The following is a 17,500-nucleotide window of genomic DNA, read 5'->3' as shown; positions in this document are numbered from 1 at the left end:
ACACACACACACACACACACACACACACACACACACACACACACACACACACACAGAGCAGAAGCGTATTGGCTGACCCTGAGATGACAATGGTCTGTTTCATGAATGTCATTTTTCATTAAGTAGCTTCGTGTGTGCCTGGCTGGCTGCATGTGTCTGAGCACGAAAATAGCATTTGGTAGGGGGGGGGGGGATCCATTTGCACCCCTAATAAAAAGGCTCTGTTTTCCCAGGCCTACTAGTAAATAACTCTGATATCTTCTCAAGGGATCTCACCGTGAGCACGTTACCACAGATCGCATTGTATAGTAAAACAGCTGTCCCAACTTATGCTCTGGATAGACCTCCAGGCTGTGTCTGTAAAACTGACTGATATGTCCATAATGTCCATATCAGATTCATCAGTGATATGTCCATAATGTCCATATCAGATTCATCAGTGATATGTCCATAATGTCCATATCAGATTCATCAGTGATATGTCCTTAATGTCCATATCAGATTCATCAGTGATATGTCCATAATGTCCATATCAGATTCATCAGTGATATGTCCTTAATGTCCATATCAGATTCATCACTGATATGTCCATAATGTCCATATCAGATTCATCAGTTGGTTTTCAAAACCAAGTGTCACTGTTGTGCAGCCTAACACACACATACATATTAACTGTATATGTGATGATTCCAGGTGTATCAGTACAGTACAGGGGCCCCCTGGGGACCCCCACACGGTAGCTATGTCATTTATCAACCGTTTCGGACGAGGGCGGCGGCTCGCCCGGAACCGGGGCCGGCACCCTGGGCGCGTTCCTGTTGGTCTGGAAGTTCCGGGGACTTAAATTAAACCAAATGGAAACGTTTAAGGGTCCATTTGGTTTCATTTAATTCTCTCAAGGGTTAAATTATTACCCCACTGACTGCACTCCCTGTGGGGGTGTGGAACACGTGTGTTGGATTTGAAGTGGGTGGGTCGAACTGTACAGAGACTTGGTGCAGATAGATTATTATTATTATTATTACCTCTGCATCGCAGGTCACTCTCCGAGGCTTCGTAACCGGGCCGACAGGAACAGGAAGTGGACGGATGCCCCACCCACTGGCCGTCCTCGCCGCAAAGCATGCTGGGAGGCGTGGCCAGCTCGCCGGGGGGCGTGACGGCATTCTCCACGCACACGCCCTGAGCCTGAACGAACGCACGCACACACACACACACACACACACACACACGAACACACACACGAACACACACACACACACACACACGCACACACACACACACGAACACACACGAACAGTTAGGATGTGTGAAAGAAGTCTAACAGTAGAATATATAAACATAGAAAGCAAGTTAAGAACGTAACATCGGCCCAGGCCGTAGCGTAACGGTCTGGGCACCCGACTGGTAATCCAGTCGCAGTGTGCCGCGGGTTCGACTCCCGGACCCGACACGGCCTTTACTGCATGTCTTCCCCCCCCATCTCTCTCTCCCGTTTCCTGTCAGCCTACTGTCTGTCCCTTCAAAAATCAATAAAAGGCGTAAGCCGCAAAAAAAATATCTTAAAAAAAAAAAAGAACGTAACATCGTCTTTAACAGTACAATATCTGTACAATGAAATTAAGCGTTTACAGTATGTGCTATGACTACACAACATTCAAACTCAATTAACGGGCCAAGATGGAGTCTGAAGAGGGTGGGTTTTCAGACTACGGCGGAAGATCTAGATTACATTTAGGGGGTAATGACTAATCATATGGAATATTAAATAACTAATAATGTTTAATAATCCTACCTGTGTGATCAGGGACAGTGGAACAGTTATAGATATTGAATCATATTTAATATTAAATCATATTTAATAAACCCATACCTGCGTGACCAGGGAATGGGGAACAGTTAGTTAATAGATATTAAATCATATTTAACCCATTCTGACCGGGCACCCATTTTGGTGTCGGCATCATGTCATGCTTTAGCTATTTAAAAATAGCAGATCTACAAGCTCATAGCGCGCCACCGAGTGGCGCGATACGAGCTTGTAGGTCTGCTATTTTTTGAAAAATCGAAGAACGACTGACATTTTTAGAATCTGATCTCAGGTCAGAATGGGTTCATCAGACCAGTGTGTGTCCGGCGGAAACCTCGTATGAATCTGATCTCAGGTCAGAATGGGTTAATAATCCTACCTGCGTGACCAGGGAATGGGGGACGGTCTCGGGGAAGCTAGCGAAGGCTCTGGTCATTTGGGGACACTTCTTGTAGTACACGCGTATGGCCAGCAGGGCCATGCAGACGCCCTGGCCCTGGAAGGCCAGATAGAACCCTCTGTGCTTCAGAGATCCTAGACGGAAGGTCTTCACGTTGGACCTCCTCTCTCCTCCTCTACGAAGGAGGTGGTCTGCTGCCACCGTATCCACCTGGAAATATAGTAGAAAAAAATATATATATACATATATATACTACAAATTAGGGGTGCACGATTATGAAATTATGACCGATATCCGATTATTTGCAGGGTTAAATCTGCCGATACCGATTCTGACTGATTCCGATATTATACAGAGGACCACAATGGAAACAGCCCTATAGGGGCTTGGCCCAAAGCCTGTTAACCCATTCTGACCTGAGATCAGATTCATACGAGGTTTCCACTGGACACACGCTGGTCTGATGAACCCATTCTGACCCGAGATCAGATTCTAAAAATGTCAGTCGCTCTTCGATTTTTCAAAAATAGCAGACCTACAAGCTCGTATCGCGCCACTCGGTGGCGCGATATGAGCTTGTAGATCTGCTATTTTTAAATAGCTAAAGCATAACATGATGCTGACACCAAAATGGGTGCCCGTTCAGAATGGGTTAATAAAGTATTCAATCAATCAATAAATAGAATAATACTTTTCCAAGTGTCTGTTTTCACAACGGAATGAGATGAGTACACAAATTAAATGTAGATTTATGTGCTGGTGAAAACCGATTAAATAATCTGTATTATTTTGAGACCGCTCCGATACCGATCTGGCATTTTTATGGACGATATGTTTGGCCCCAAATCGAGACGTCACTAATTGGTCCAGGTCCTGACCCCTGACGTCACTAATTGGTCCAGGTCCTGACCCCACTAATTGGTCCAGGTCCTGACCCCTGACCCCTGCTTGCTGGCCAGGAGCATGCTGACTCGGTAAAACGCAGTGACGCCACCCGGTCACTGCGTTTTACCGACTTTTATAGTTTTACTGAGGTTAGGGGTTTTGTAGAGAATTCAACCTCAGGAACAACCGGTATACTTGCAAGGAGACCGCAGGAACGCCAAGCATGCAACACAATATAAGGTGTTGCCAGGAACAATCCCCCAGGGGGAAGAAAGTTGGGTTAGGTTTAGGTCATAGACTGTAAAGAATATGGACAAAGCGTTCCCCGGATCTAACATGGACGTAAAATGAAGCCTGTTATTCCTGCACTGTAAGTCGCCATCTTTCTAGATCCGTTTGGGCCCAGCTGGCCATTGGCTGGCTCCGTTTGGGCCCAGCTGGCCATTGGCTGCCCAGACAACGAGGCGGGACTTCCCCCCTTCTTCTCCGTTGGTTTTTATTTTGACTCGAGTGGGAGGGGAATCCCGATCATAGACTGTAACGGTAGCCACGCCCCTCAGAACATATGCGACTTTATGGTCATTTATTTTATAAATGGGACCATCATTTACCAAAAATAATATTATGACATTAGAAATGAGACTTTAAACTAGTGACTGGAAGCAGAAAGTATTCATGACCATGTTTATTAAGGTAATACAGTCTAGGTGAAGTTGGGCCCAAATACATGGACTTCTATGGGGCTATGGGGTTTTTTTGGGTCCAGTGACAGCGCCACAACAGGCCATTATATGAACTTTCAGGAGTTTCAGGCTTCACAAAATATCTGTCTGACTGCCCCCCTGGTTTAGGTATAGGTTTATACCTTAGGTTATAGGTTTAGGGGTAGGTTTAGGCTGTCAATCACAGCGACTGGCCAATCACAGCGCACCTTTTACTCAAACCCGCTGAATATTCCATGCTCGCCTCCCCCAGAGTTAGTGTCTTTGAGCAAAGCCTCTGAACCCCCAATTGCTCCCGATGAGCAGGTTGGTGCCTTGCATGGTTTCCTCCGCCATTGGTGTGTGAATATGTGTCTGTGTCTGTGTGTGTGCGTGTGCGAGTGTGTGCATGCGTGCGTGCGTGCGTGCACGTACCTTGCTATAGGGGTTCTCCATCCAGGCTGGGTGATTGGGCGTCGCCTCGTCTTTGTCGGACGAATAGAAATAAAGGTTAAACGTTTCTTTACAATGACGAGAATTTAACCCCGAACACTCCATCATGGTGAACCTGAAACAATACAATTAATACAATACAATTAAAACAAATACTATTAAAACAATACAATTATAACAATAGAATCTAAACCCATGTGACATTTCTGGCCTGATGCCGATAAGGTACAGGTTGATTTTGGAAAAGTTTTACCCCCGGAGAAAATGTATGTACGCTGGTATAAAATGCCATGACCCTCCATCTGACTGGGAATAATCAAAGACCTACTACATACCCCAAGTGATGAATGAAAAAATATTAACCCTCTCTAGCCCATTCTGACCTGAGATCAGATTCATACGAGGTTTCCACTGGACACACACTGGTCTGATGAACCCATTCTGACCTGAGATCAGATTCTAAAAATGTCAGTCGCTCTTCGATTTTTCTAAAATAGCAGACCTACAAGCTCGTATCGCGCCACTCGGTGGCGCGATATGAGCTTGTAGATCTGCTATTTTTAAATAGCTAAAGCATAACATGATGCTGACACCAAAATGGGTGCCCGGTCAGAATGGGCTAGAGGTGTCAATCACCATTGTTGAGACGCTTTCTTTCTCTCTCTCTCTCTCTCTGATTTGACGTGTTGTATATATCTCGTGTTGTGTTGATAGCAGACTCCTCATTCAAATGTGCACTTGCAGTTTGGGGCAACTCCAAAGCAAACTCCACGTGCCCCAATATTTTATTTACCTGCCATGGTGTCAACCCCTTATTACCCCTGTGTCGGATCGGTGGTTAGACTGGCATAGTGTCGACCCCCTTACCCCTGTGTCGGATCGGTGGTTAGCCTGGCATATTCTGAACGGGCACCCATTTTGGCGTTGGCATCATGTTATGCTTTAGCTATTTAAAAATAGCAGATCTACAAGCTCATAGCGCGCCACCGAGTGGCGCGCGGCGCTACGAGCTTGTAGGTCTGCTATTTTTTGAAAAATCGAAGAACGACTGACATTTTTTAGAATCTGATCTCAGGTCAGAATGGGGTTAATCAGACCAGTGTGTGTGTCCAGTGGAAACCTCGTATGAATCTGATCTCAGGTCAGAATGGGATAAGGGCCGATAACGATACCTTTCCGATATCGATACAGTATCAGGACAACTGTAATTGCTTGTTAACGACCGTCATTGTCACATTGATTGACTATTGACTATTTTATCAATTCAAATTTGTATGACCCTCCATTGGACTCAAAGTAAAATTAGCTGACATTCCCTTGGACTGGGATGAGAAAGGCATAACCCTATCCTATTTTCCTCCAGGGGTACACTTTTTATAAATCGACCAGTCCCTAACCGACATCAACATTGCTGTTATTGCGATATTTACTGATGTGGAATATCTTATAAAATCATATTTAATATTGTTATAAATATAATGTGATATCTGTGTCAAATCATATTGAATAGCTAGCTAGAAACTAAACGAAAATTGTCAGGCTACAATTCCAAATTCAAACAATAGAAAACATATAAAACAATAGAATTCAAACTATGGAGAAACAATATAATTCAAACAATAGAAATCAAAACAGTAGAATTCAAACAATACAATTCACACAGTAGAAATCAAACTGTAGAAAACATTTTTTCTAACAGCAGAATTCAAACAATAAACAATAAAATTCAAACAATAGAATTCAAACAATAGAAGTGGACCAAATAGACAGTGTTCAAAGCAAGCTGTCAATCAATCAATCAAAAATTAACCAACCGGATCTCTACGTAGAGGACGGAGGCGGAGCTACGAGGGATCCAGCCCGTTCTCAGCCAATAGGACGCAGCACTGTCCGGAGAGCACAGTTGATAGGTCCGTACACTGTTGGCCTCGTCGTCCAATCCGCTCATCTCCTCCCACTGACAGACGGAAATCACATGGTTTTAGTCAACGAAATGAGCTCTGGAATGATGTCAGTTTGTAGTTCAATAACCCATTCTGAACGGGCACCCATTTTGGTGTCAGCATCATGTTATGCTTTAGCTATTTAAAAATAGCAGATCTACAAGCTCATATCGCGCCACCGAGTGGCGCGATACGAGCTTGTAGGTCTGCTATTTTTGAAAAATCGAAGAGCGACTGACATTTCTAGAATCTGATCTCAGGTCAGAATGGGTTCATCGGACCAGTGTGTGTCCGGCGGAAACCTCGTATGAATCTGATCTCAGGTCAGAATGGGATAAATGAGTGCGTGTGTGACTGTGTGTGTGTGCGTACCTGTGGGTCGTCAGCAGGGTAGCTTGTCCATCTTAGGTCTGATGTTTCCAGTTTGGTGTTCATCACCACCTCTGATAGAGAGACATAGAGAGACAGAGAGAGAGTGAGTTTGAACCAACCCAAAGATCAACCCAGAGATTATTTACAGACCACATTTACAAAGACCAGAAGGTCAACCAAAGTGCTGTACACGATCATATAACAAGCATACAATCAACACAAACACTATAGTAAAACAACATGGCAGCAGCACAAGTATCTAGACAGGTTAATTAGGTCAAACAACATTGAATGCCAGGGAGAAAAGATGTGTTTTAAGACTTAAAAGCCTCTAATGAGCGGTCAGACTTGTCTCCTCTGGACCTGTAATTAGAATTGGGCCCGGTCAGGAGCCACTGGTCAGCTGACCTCGGGGGCCCTGGCTGGGGAGCATGGGTCCATGAGGACCGATGAATACAGGGGGGGGGGCAAACCATTTAGGGCTTTAAAAACAAATAATACAATCTTAAAATCAATTCTGAATTTAACAGGTAGCCAGTGGAGTGAGGCAAGGATGGGAGTGATATGATCACGCCTCCTCGTACCAGTGAGGAGGCGAGCAGCGGCATTTTGTACAAGCTGCAGACGTCTTCTTTTTTTTTTATATATATATAATGTTTTATTGGGTTTTTTCCATTTTTTTAAATACAAGACATACAAGGAACATAGTGCACAAAACAAAACAGAACAAAACAAAACAAAAACAACAAAAACAACACCATCCAAGACAAAACAAAACTGACAATAACACATACCCACCCACCCACCCACCCGCTAGCCCTGAGGGGAGAATAGACTTATAGAGAAATGTACGATACTAAACAATACTTAAAAAAAAAAAAAAAAAAGATTGGGAAAGAAACTTGTAGGCAAGAGATGACCATATAATATGAGCTAAGGAAGAGAGGGGAATTAATCAATTGCAGTTAAAGAATTAATATGTAAAAGAAAAGGGTCCCAGGTTCTAGAGAAGTTATTCAATGAGCCTCTAGTTGAGAATTTAATTTTTTCTAGGTGAATAAAGGATGCCAGGTCTTTTAGCCAGGATGTCGTGGCAGGGGGGTTAGGGTTTTTCCAGTGAAGCAGAATGCGGCGCCTCGCTATAAGGGAGATGAAGGCAACTGAATCTGCAGACGTCTGAGGGTGGACTGGTCCATGCCTATATATATATATATATATATATATATATATATATATATATATATATAGCGCATTACAATAATCAAGCGTTGAAAATCACACCCAGATTTGGGGTGTGATGTTTAGCACTGAGGGGTCCTAAGGTGGCAAGGGAAGGGGCTGACTGTTGACCCAAAATAATGACCTCAGTCTTACTCTTGTTGAGGGTGAGAAAATTACACACACACACACACACACACACACACACACACACACACACGCACACATGCACACACGTACACGCGCACCACTCACACGCAAACAGCTGCGGAAGCTGTCACCAGGGCGGCCCACCTGTGTGTGTGTGTGTGTGTGTGTGTGTGTGTGTGTGAAGCTGTCACCAGGGCCAGGCGGCGGCCCACCTGTGTGTGTGTGTGTGTGTGTGTGTGTGTGTGTGTGTGTGTGTGTGTGTAATTTTCTCACCCTCAACGAGAGTAAGACTGAGGTCATTATTTTGGGTCAACAAGGTAAAGTAAACATTTCTTTGTTAGGTGACACTGCTCCTGTGCCTCGAGACATGACACTGGGACTGACGTCACTCACTCGCTCACCCCCTGGTTCCAAAGGGTTCGCTTTGATTACTAATTAAGTACTGCTGATGTAGGAATAGAATGCTCTTAATAATATGACATGATTTCTGTCTATACTCTCTCTGTATGTATTCTCATTGGTTCAGAAACCTTGCCTACCAGTGACATCATCATTTCTGTCCACTCTCTCTGTGTCTCATTGGTTCAGAAACCTTGCCTACCAGTGACATCATCATTTCTGTCCACTCTCTCTGTGTCTCATTGGTTCAGAAACCTTGCCTTGAAACCTTGCGTGACATCATCGATGGGGAAAATACTAATGTGCTTAAGGATACAATGATGGAAGTTAAGGATGTTGGAGAGAGAGAGAGAGAGAGAGAGAGAGAGAGAGAGAGAGAGAGAGAGAGAGAGAGAGAGAGAGAGAGAGGAGAGAGAGAGAGAGAGAGAGGAGAGAGAGAGAGAGAGAGAGAGGAGGAGAGAGAGAGAGAGAGAGAGAGAGAGAGAGAGAGAGAGAGAGAGAGAGAGAGAGAGAGAGAGAGGAGAGAGAGAGAGAGAGAGAGAGAGAGAGAGGGAGAGAGAGAGAGAGAGAGAGAGAGAGAGAGAGAGAGAGAGAGAGAGAGAGAGAGAGATATTCCTCATGGGCCCTAACCACAAAATATTTTCCAAGCTTCTAAAGAAATAGCAATGCTGTTTAGTGTTAGACACACATGTGCGCACACACGCACAGCCGCACACACACACACACACACACACACACCCAGTGCCGCCGCTATAGGCTTATGTGTCACACAGTACGCACAAACATATCATGCATAGGACACCCAAATGGTCAGCAGCAGCTCTGCACACACACACACACACACACACACACACACACACACACACACACACACACACACACACACACACACACACACACACAGCTGCTGATTCTGAAGCTGATTAGTAACGTGTGTGGGATGGGTGGGGTGATCCGACAGGGGTTTGAAAAATGTGTGTCCTATAAACCTTTTCTACCTCTCACACACACACACACACACACACACACACACACACACACACACACACACACACACACACACACACACACACACACACACACACACACAACGGGTGTCTTGTGTAAACATCCCACCAATTTCCGTATCCTGATCATAAACGCTTATCACTGTTTATAGCGTGTGTGTGTGTGTGTGTGTGTGTGTGTGTGTGTGTGTGTGTGTGTGTGTGTGTGTGCGCGTGTGTGTGCGTGCGCGCGCACGTCTGTGTTCCATTCTTTCCAACATAAACTAAAGTTACTTTTAATAAACTTTCATAATTCTGACAAACAATGTTTACTGTGTGTCGCTTTGGGTGGAGAGGAATGCACTCTGCAGTCCCATCCAGGGATGGCTAGGATACAATTAAGCAATAAACCACGAGAGGTCTCTGGTTACCGGGTATTTTACAATGGCTGGGGGGCGTAGGCAGACCTGAGGCGCAGCCGAGGGTCTTCTACCCTCCCAGCCATTGTAAAATACCCGGTAAGCTGGGGCCTCCAGTGGCTTATTGCTTTTCTAAAACGGTTACAAACATATGCGACGGGAGAATAGCGCTTGATGTCTTTATGGGGCTGCCTGAAGCCACACATTCACAGTCGTATGGTATGAGCCGGGCGGTGCTTAGACGCCCGCACGGCATGGGTTTGTAAGGAAATCAAGCGCTCGCCTTCCCCAGTACAGCAACGGAGATGCGGAATCAGCTGCGAATGATATAAAGTGATTGAAGGTGTGGGTTATCGGTGTAAATTAAACCGGTCACGTGACGGCAACCAGCCAATCAGAGTCAAGTATTGGGACTAACCGTTTTAGAATTTACAATTTAGGCATTCATCAGACGCTCTTAATCCAGCGTGATTTACAGTAAGTCCGGGATGCCCTCTCCAGACCATGAATGGAGCATTTAAAGAAATGCAATTCGAACGCAGTATTCAGGGATTCCCAAAGTATTCCCAAACTCTCCTGAACTTGAACGCAACATTTTGCATTGAGAGAATTTGTCCTGTGTGTAGAAATCCATGTCGTACGACTTCAGTAGCAAAAGAATGCGGGTCGTGCCGTGAAAATAGCAGATCTACAAGCTCTCAACACGTCGCAGCACAATGTGGGCTTGTAGATCTGCTATTTTCGGTAATTTTCTGTCAGACAGACAGACAGACAGACAGACCACTTGGTCTTCAACCAGACAAAATTCTCCCCCCTTCTCCGCTCCCTCCATTGGCTCCCAGTTGCTGCCCGCACAGAGTAAAAAACTCTGATGCTGGCATTCAAAGCAACCAAGGGTATGGCACCCTCAACACCCATATCTTCATATTACTCAGATCAGCCAACCCAGGGAAGCTGGCAGAACCTTCACGAAAACAGCCGGGACAGTGCTCCACACGTCCCAGACTCTTCTCCCTTCTCTAAAACACCCTGGACAACACTCCACACGTCCCAGACTCTTCTCCCTTCTCTAAAACACCCTGGACAACACTCCATACGTCCCAGACTCTTCTCCCTTCTCTAAAACACCCTGGACAACGCTCCACACGTCCCAGACTCTTCTCCCTTCTCTAAAACACCCTGGACAACACTCCACACGTCCCAGACTCTTCTCCCTTCTCTAAAACACCCTGGACAACGCTCCACACGTCCCAGACTCTTCTCCCTTCTCTAAAACACCCTGGACAACACTCCACACGTCCCAGACTCTTCTCCCTTCTCTAAAACACCCTGGACAACACTCCACACGTCCCAGACTCTTCTCCCTTCTCTAAAACACCCTGGACAACACTCCACACGTCCCAGACTCTTCTCCCTTCTCTAAAACACCCTGGACAACACTCCACACGTCCCAGACTCTTCTCCCTTCTCTAAAATACCCTAGACAATGCTCCACACGTCCCAGACTCTTCTCCCTTCTCTAAAATACCCTAGACAACACTCCACACGTCCCAGACTCTTCTCCCTTCTCTAAAATACCCTAGACAACACTCCACACGTCCCAGACTCTTCTCCCTTCTCTAAAACACCCTGGACAACGCTCCATACGTCCCAGACTCTTCTCCCTTCTCTAAAACACCCTGGACAACGCTCCACACGTCCCAGACTCTTCTCCCTTCTCTAAAACACCCTGGACAACACTCCACACGTCCCAGACTCTTCTCCCTTCTCTAAAACACCCTGGACAACACTCCACACGTCCCAGACTCTTCTCCCTTCTCTAAAACACCCTGGACAACACTCCACACGTCCCAGACTCTTCTCCCTTCTCTAAAACACCCTAGACAACACTCCACACGTCCCAGACTCTTCTCCCTTCTCTAAAACACCCTGGACAACGCTCCACATGTCCTGGACCTAGACTCTTCTCCCTTAAAACCCCCTGGAGAACACTAGATTCTTCTACCTTCTGGCTCCAAAAGTATGGAATGCACTTCCCATTGCAATCAGAACTGCAGACTCACTCCCAATCTTCCACCGTAGTCTGAAAACATCTTCAGACTCCATCTTAGCCCGTATCACTTGCCCTAGCCTTGATGACATTACATGAGTATGCAAAGGCTCAACTTATGTAACTTAGACAGCATTTCATGTAGACATAGCACTCTATTCATAGTTGTATGTATGTTTGTATGTATGTATGTATGTATCTGATGTATTGATGTAAATTGTAAATTAACACACAGCTAGGCAGGCAGGCCAGACAGACAGACAGACAGACAGACAGACAGACAGACAGACAGACAGACAGACAGACAGACAGACAGACAGACAGACAGACAGACAGACAGACAGACAGACAGACAGACAGACAGACAGACAGACAGACAGACAGACAGACAGACAGACAGACAGACAGACAGAAACAGAATCATCCCTCCTTCTTTCCGAGGACAGCGGAAGACACGATGATTGTTCCATTGTTGTACTCTATTCTATTCATAGTGTGTGTGTGTGTGTGTGTGTGTGTGTGTGTGTGTGTGTGTGTGTGTGTGTGTGTGTGTGTGACTGTGATCTGCTGGTTCCTCTCAACAGAACTTCTAATTAACGTAAAGCCCCCAAAACCACATACACACACACAGTCACACACACACACACACACACACACACACACTGTTGTGAGGCAATAGTGTAAGTGTTATCAGCGAATGTTGTCATGTAAACACAACCACACTGACTCATAACACGCACGCGCAGTCGTGCACACACACACACACACCACGCAAACACACACACACACACACACACACACAGTCTAAACGGCGCCAAAGCCTGCTCCGGCTATCTCAATTACAACTACATAATAAAAATACATGAACGTAATAATCATCACAATCAATGAAATAATTGAAATACAGTTTTGTAGTTTGAACCATAATGCTCTGAATACCAGTGTTGGATAAAGTACTCAATTGTTTTACTTAAGTAAAAGTATCAATGCTGCAATCTAGAACTACTCTGTTACGAGTAAAAGTTAAATATAAACACTATAGGATGCCAGATCGAAAATCACCTGACATTTTAGAGAGGGCTCCGAGGGTTCTGATTTCCACCAAACATAGACAGATGCAATTTAACATTTTTCATTACTTACTTTTCCCCCGCTCAGGTTACACAAGATTGATAGGAGTATTTCCCCGGACGTGCCAAAGATGTAAGATAACATATTACATATGTTATGGAGCTGCCCACTTCTGGTTGATTACTGGAAGTTCATCATGTCTCTGATATCATAGAGATTGAAGTACGGTAATAACCACATGATCCAAGAATTTGGTTACTGGGTGATGTTAAACTGATCAACACAAATTTTAACAAAGAGTATTTTGTGTTCGCCAGTACTGCTGAAAATCATTTTGGTTAACTGGAATTGAATGATTCTGTAATTCTGTGTTTTGAATGATGATGTTTGCATTATCATTAAATAAATATAAATAAATATATGTGTCTACAACATAACTTGATATCTAAACTACATTCTCTCTGTCTCAATTAAATTCAAAGGAGCTTTATTGGCTTGAGAAAACATTTACATTGCCAAAGCAAAAGTGGAACAATGCGATGCAGGAATATACACAAAATGATTAGTCTTTAGCCGGGTGGTTGTGTTCCATTTGATATCCTTCTCCTATCACAGCAGCTCACGAATCATGCTGCTGTGTTTGCACATTGTTGTACTTCGCCCGCGAGATATGTTGAATTTGTACATAGTTGTACTTCACCCAACAGATATGGGAGTTTGTTTTGTCATCATTGGTCCATGTTTTCAAAATCTCCTTGGGTTGATTGTAATCCGTGGACAGATCGTTAGGAAATGTCTATGAATTGATTGCATGGGGCCTAAATGGAAACAAGCACTGCAAGGACGTTTCTTTTTTTTTGGTGCTATCCCTTTTGGAATAAGTGTTTGACTAAGTGTACTCTGTTCATTTATGACTAATGGACTATTCAATCAATCAATCAATCAATCAATCAATATAGCTCAGTTTTAGCCTCGTGTAGCGATACTATTAAACCCATTCTGTACGGGAACCCATTTTGGTGTTAGCATCATGTCGTGCTTTAGCTATTTAAAAATAGCAGACCTACAAGCTCATATCGCGCCACCGAGTGGCGCGATATGAGCATACTGGGCCCCGGTTGGATACCTGGGACACTGGGCCCTAGCCTGGTTCCAGACGAATCTGGTTGGCTTGTCACCACTTCGGCCGCAAAGTCCTCCCACAATTGAAAGGGGGCCAGACTCAATCTGCCTGGGGCTAATCTGTTATTATACATTTGAGCTGGTCGGTAACAAGTCGTGACTCGTTGAGGGCACAACTTCGTGCGTAGTTCAGTTCAGTTCAGCAAAACAAACGTGGCGCACCATGCCGAAGTGCTGCCTAGGCCCGTGCTCCGCGGCCAGCGATACGCCACTGACCCACACTACCCCTGCCTAGGCCCATGCTCCGCGGCCAGCGATACGCCACTGACCCACACTACCCCTGCCTAGGCCCATGCTCCGCGGCCAGCGATACGCCACTGACCCACACTACCCCTGCCTAGGCCCGTGCTCCGCGGCCAGCGATACGCCACTGACCCACACTACCCCGGCGTTTTCATTCAATCCAGCTCCGATACGTCACAGACCGCGGTGGCTCAGGGGTATAGAGTGGCTGCATGGTGACCGCAAGGTTGCCAGTTAGAACCCGGGCTCCCCCAGAGTAAGTGTCCTTGAGCAAGACACTGAACCCCTAATTGCTCCTGATGTGCTGGTTGGTGCCTTGCATGGTTTCCGCCGCCATCGCTGTATGAATGTGTGAATGTAATGCACAATCTATGTAAAGCCCCTTGGATAACCATTTACCCCTGTGTTTTCAACCGAGCTCCGTGGTTTGCTTTCCCTGTGTATGATGCGCTGGTCTGAGAATCGCTGTCTGCCCTCGTTCAAAATGACAAAGATACATCGCTGTCTGCCCTCGTTCAAAATGACAAAGATACATCGCTGTCTGCCCTCGTTCAAAATGACACGCGATGGATGCGAGCACACTCTAGTTAGTACAAGGGTGCGTTGGGAAATGCGCACCGGGAGCGCACTCGCCTATTAGTGTGTATTGGCAGTGCGCTAATTAATAGGGTTACCCTGACCCTATAATCTGCCTATATCCGAACGCACCCTTAAATTGCATTCTCTCTCTCTCTCTCTCTCTCTCTCTCTCTCTCTCTCTCTCACACACACAATGCTGATTCAAACACATATCAAATATGTTATTAACTGTAACTACCAAGCACTTACTGCACGTGTGTGTGTGTGTGTGTGTGTGTGTGTGTGTGTGTGCGTGCGTGCGTGTGTGTGTCTATCTTCCTGTCGATAATCCCTCGCCAAACCAAGATCCTGTAATCGTGTGTGTCTACTTCCTCCACCAAAGACAAAACCTACATTTTCCACACGAGCAAACGCAAACAAACACACACAGTCAGACACACACGCTCGCTCGCACACACACACACACACACACATATCCAACAATGACACAGTGTAATGTAATAATAATAATAATAATAATAATGATTATTGTTATGATGAAATGAAACACTGTTATTATCAGATGCTCAGACACCAAACTGTCTGTAATTATTATTCAGTGTAGAAGCAGGTACAGTGGTGGGAAAAGTACTCAAATGTTTTGCAGAATTCAAAAGGTACTTGATTACAAGTATACACATATTGGCATCAAAATGTACTTACAGTACCAAAAGTAAAAGTACTCATTGTGCAGAATGTCCCATTTAAGGTTTTCAACATTTTTAAAATAGCAGATCTACAAGCTCACAATGCATTATGATGGGTCAGTAAATTTAGATCACATTTAGGACAGAGAGCTGACACCACATTCCTTTTTCTACTAGTGAAGCTTAGGCGGCGGTGGTGGCTCAGGGGTAGAGTGCCTGGATGTTAACCGTAAGGTTGCTAGTTCGAACCCGGGCTCCCCCCAGAGTTACTGTCAAAGTGTCCTTGAGCAAGACACTGAACCCCTAATTGCTCCCGATGTGCTAGTTGGTGCCTTGCATGGTTTCCGCTGCCATCAGTGTATGAATGTGTGTGTGTGTGTGTGTGTGTGAATGGGTGAATGTAATGCACAATCTCTGTAAAGCGCCTTGGATAAAGGCGCTATATAAATGCACCATTTACCAAGCTTATGATAGAGCCCATTCATTCATTACATTTATATTTTATATCGATATCGATATCTATCGATAGACCAGGCGTTGACACTAAACAGGCGTTGGCAGTTAATCAGACCAGTGTGTGTCCAGTGGAAACCTCGTATGAATCTGATCTCAGGTCAGAATGGGGGTTGCCCACCTGCCCCTGGCAAGTAAATAAAACACCAAGGGTTGCCCACCTGCCCCTGGCAGCTAAATAAAACACTAAGGGCTCCATTTTCGTCACAGCTAAACCCCTTATCCCTAAACTTATTTTTTACTATTTTGCTAAACATTTTTTAATAGTTAAATGGCCAGTCTACAAGCTCACAGCATGTCAATGTAGATTGGCTAGTTGAACTATGTTTTGATTTGAACTTCAAAAATGTTTTTCAAAATAGTATATAAAAAAAAGGAGTTTAGGGATAAGGGGTTTAGGGGTTTGTGTGTGTGTGTGTGTGTGTGTGTGTGTGTGTGTGTGTGTGTGTGTGTGTGTGTGTGTGTGTGGGTGCATGTGTGCATGCGTGCGTGAATGTGTATTAAATGCACAACCTATATGTAATGAGCCTTGCATATAAGTGCTATATAAATGCACCATTTACAACACTAAATGATTGCTCTCAAACTATTCGATAAGTTTAGGGGAAAAATAGCAGACATTTTATATTTGGGTTGCTGTCCTCGAGGTGGACCGGGCCCTGGGGGTCCCTGGACCACACTTTGAGGAGAACCACACTGCCCTAGCATCTCTTTTTTTTCTTTTTTTAAGATTTATTTATTGATAATGCAGATATTAACAACGAGTTACATGATTTATTTTCCTTTTAAAAAAAAAACAAGACAAGACAAACTCAAAAAAGAAAAGACAAAAACTGTAAAAACAACCCCCCCCCACCCCAACCCCAGAAAGGAAAACTACACAGCTCTCATTACTCTGTATTGTACACAACACCTCTTGACAGCAACAACTCGGATAAATACATGAAAATAACAATATAAATAAAAAAACTAAAACTAAATCAACCCAGAGGAGATATTCAAGGTAGAACCTCAAAGAACCTGCCCCATATCTTTTCAAAAGTAGCAGGCCTTCTTCTTACATTGTACAGTATCTTTTCAGGGGTACAGTATGATGAAAGCTCATTCAGCCAGTTGCCCTAGCATCTCTCTCTCTCTCTCTCTCTCTCTCACACACACACACACACACACACACACACACACACACACACACACACACACACACACACACACACGCCTGTCTCACTCACCTTCTTCTGCAGAACACCGTGACGTCATCAACAGCGCCGCCACCAGCATCTTCATTATTATCATCATCATCATCATCATCATCACCGCCGCCAGACTGACGCTAAAACTCCGTTTCCTAGGCAACCACGCCGGGTGTCACCGTCACGCGCAAAAAAACCACTCCAACCGTGTCCAATGTTATCGATAAATGATCAATGTATCGATCCTCCT

General features: G+C 44.8%; 1 protein-coding gene across 1 annotated transcript in view; it reads right to left on the bottom strand.

Moving 5' to 3' along the window:
* ephb4b (eph receptor B4b) overlaps positions 1 to 17,500 on the bottom strand; it is a 41,514-nt gene that overhangs the window by 23,208 nt on the left and 806 nt on the right. Inside the window, 6 exon segments of the mRNA XM_083789298.1 lie at positions 1,026 to 1,188; positions 2,190 to 2,420; positions 4,232 to 4,364; positions 6,064 to 6,206; positions 6,565 to 6,635; positions 17,290 to 17,500. The exon segment at positions 17,290 to 17,500 is cut by the window's right edge and continues 806 nt beyond it. Coding sequence (XP_083645424.1) covers positions 1,026 to 1,188; positions 2,190 to 2,420; positions 4,232 to 4,364; positions 6,064 to 6,206; positions 6,565 to 6,635; positions 17,290 to 17,371 — 823 coding nt within the window. The 5' untranslated portion in view covers positions 17,372 to 17,500.

This window comes from Protomyctophum parallelum, assembly GCF_964188405.1.
Source record: "Protomyctophum parallelum genome assembly, chromosome: 18".
Lineage (NCBI taxonomy): Eukaryota > Metazoa > Chordata > Actinopteri > Myctophiformes > Myctophidae > Protomyctophum > Protomyctophum parallelum.
Note: the sequence above shows the minus strand (reverse complement) of the source record. Positions and strands in the feature narration are given on the sequence as shown.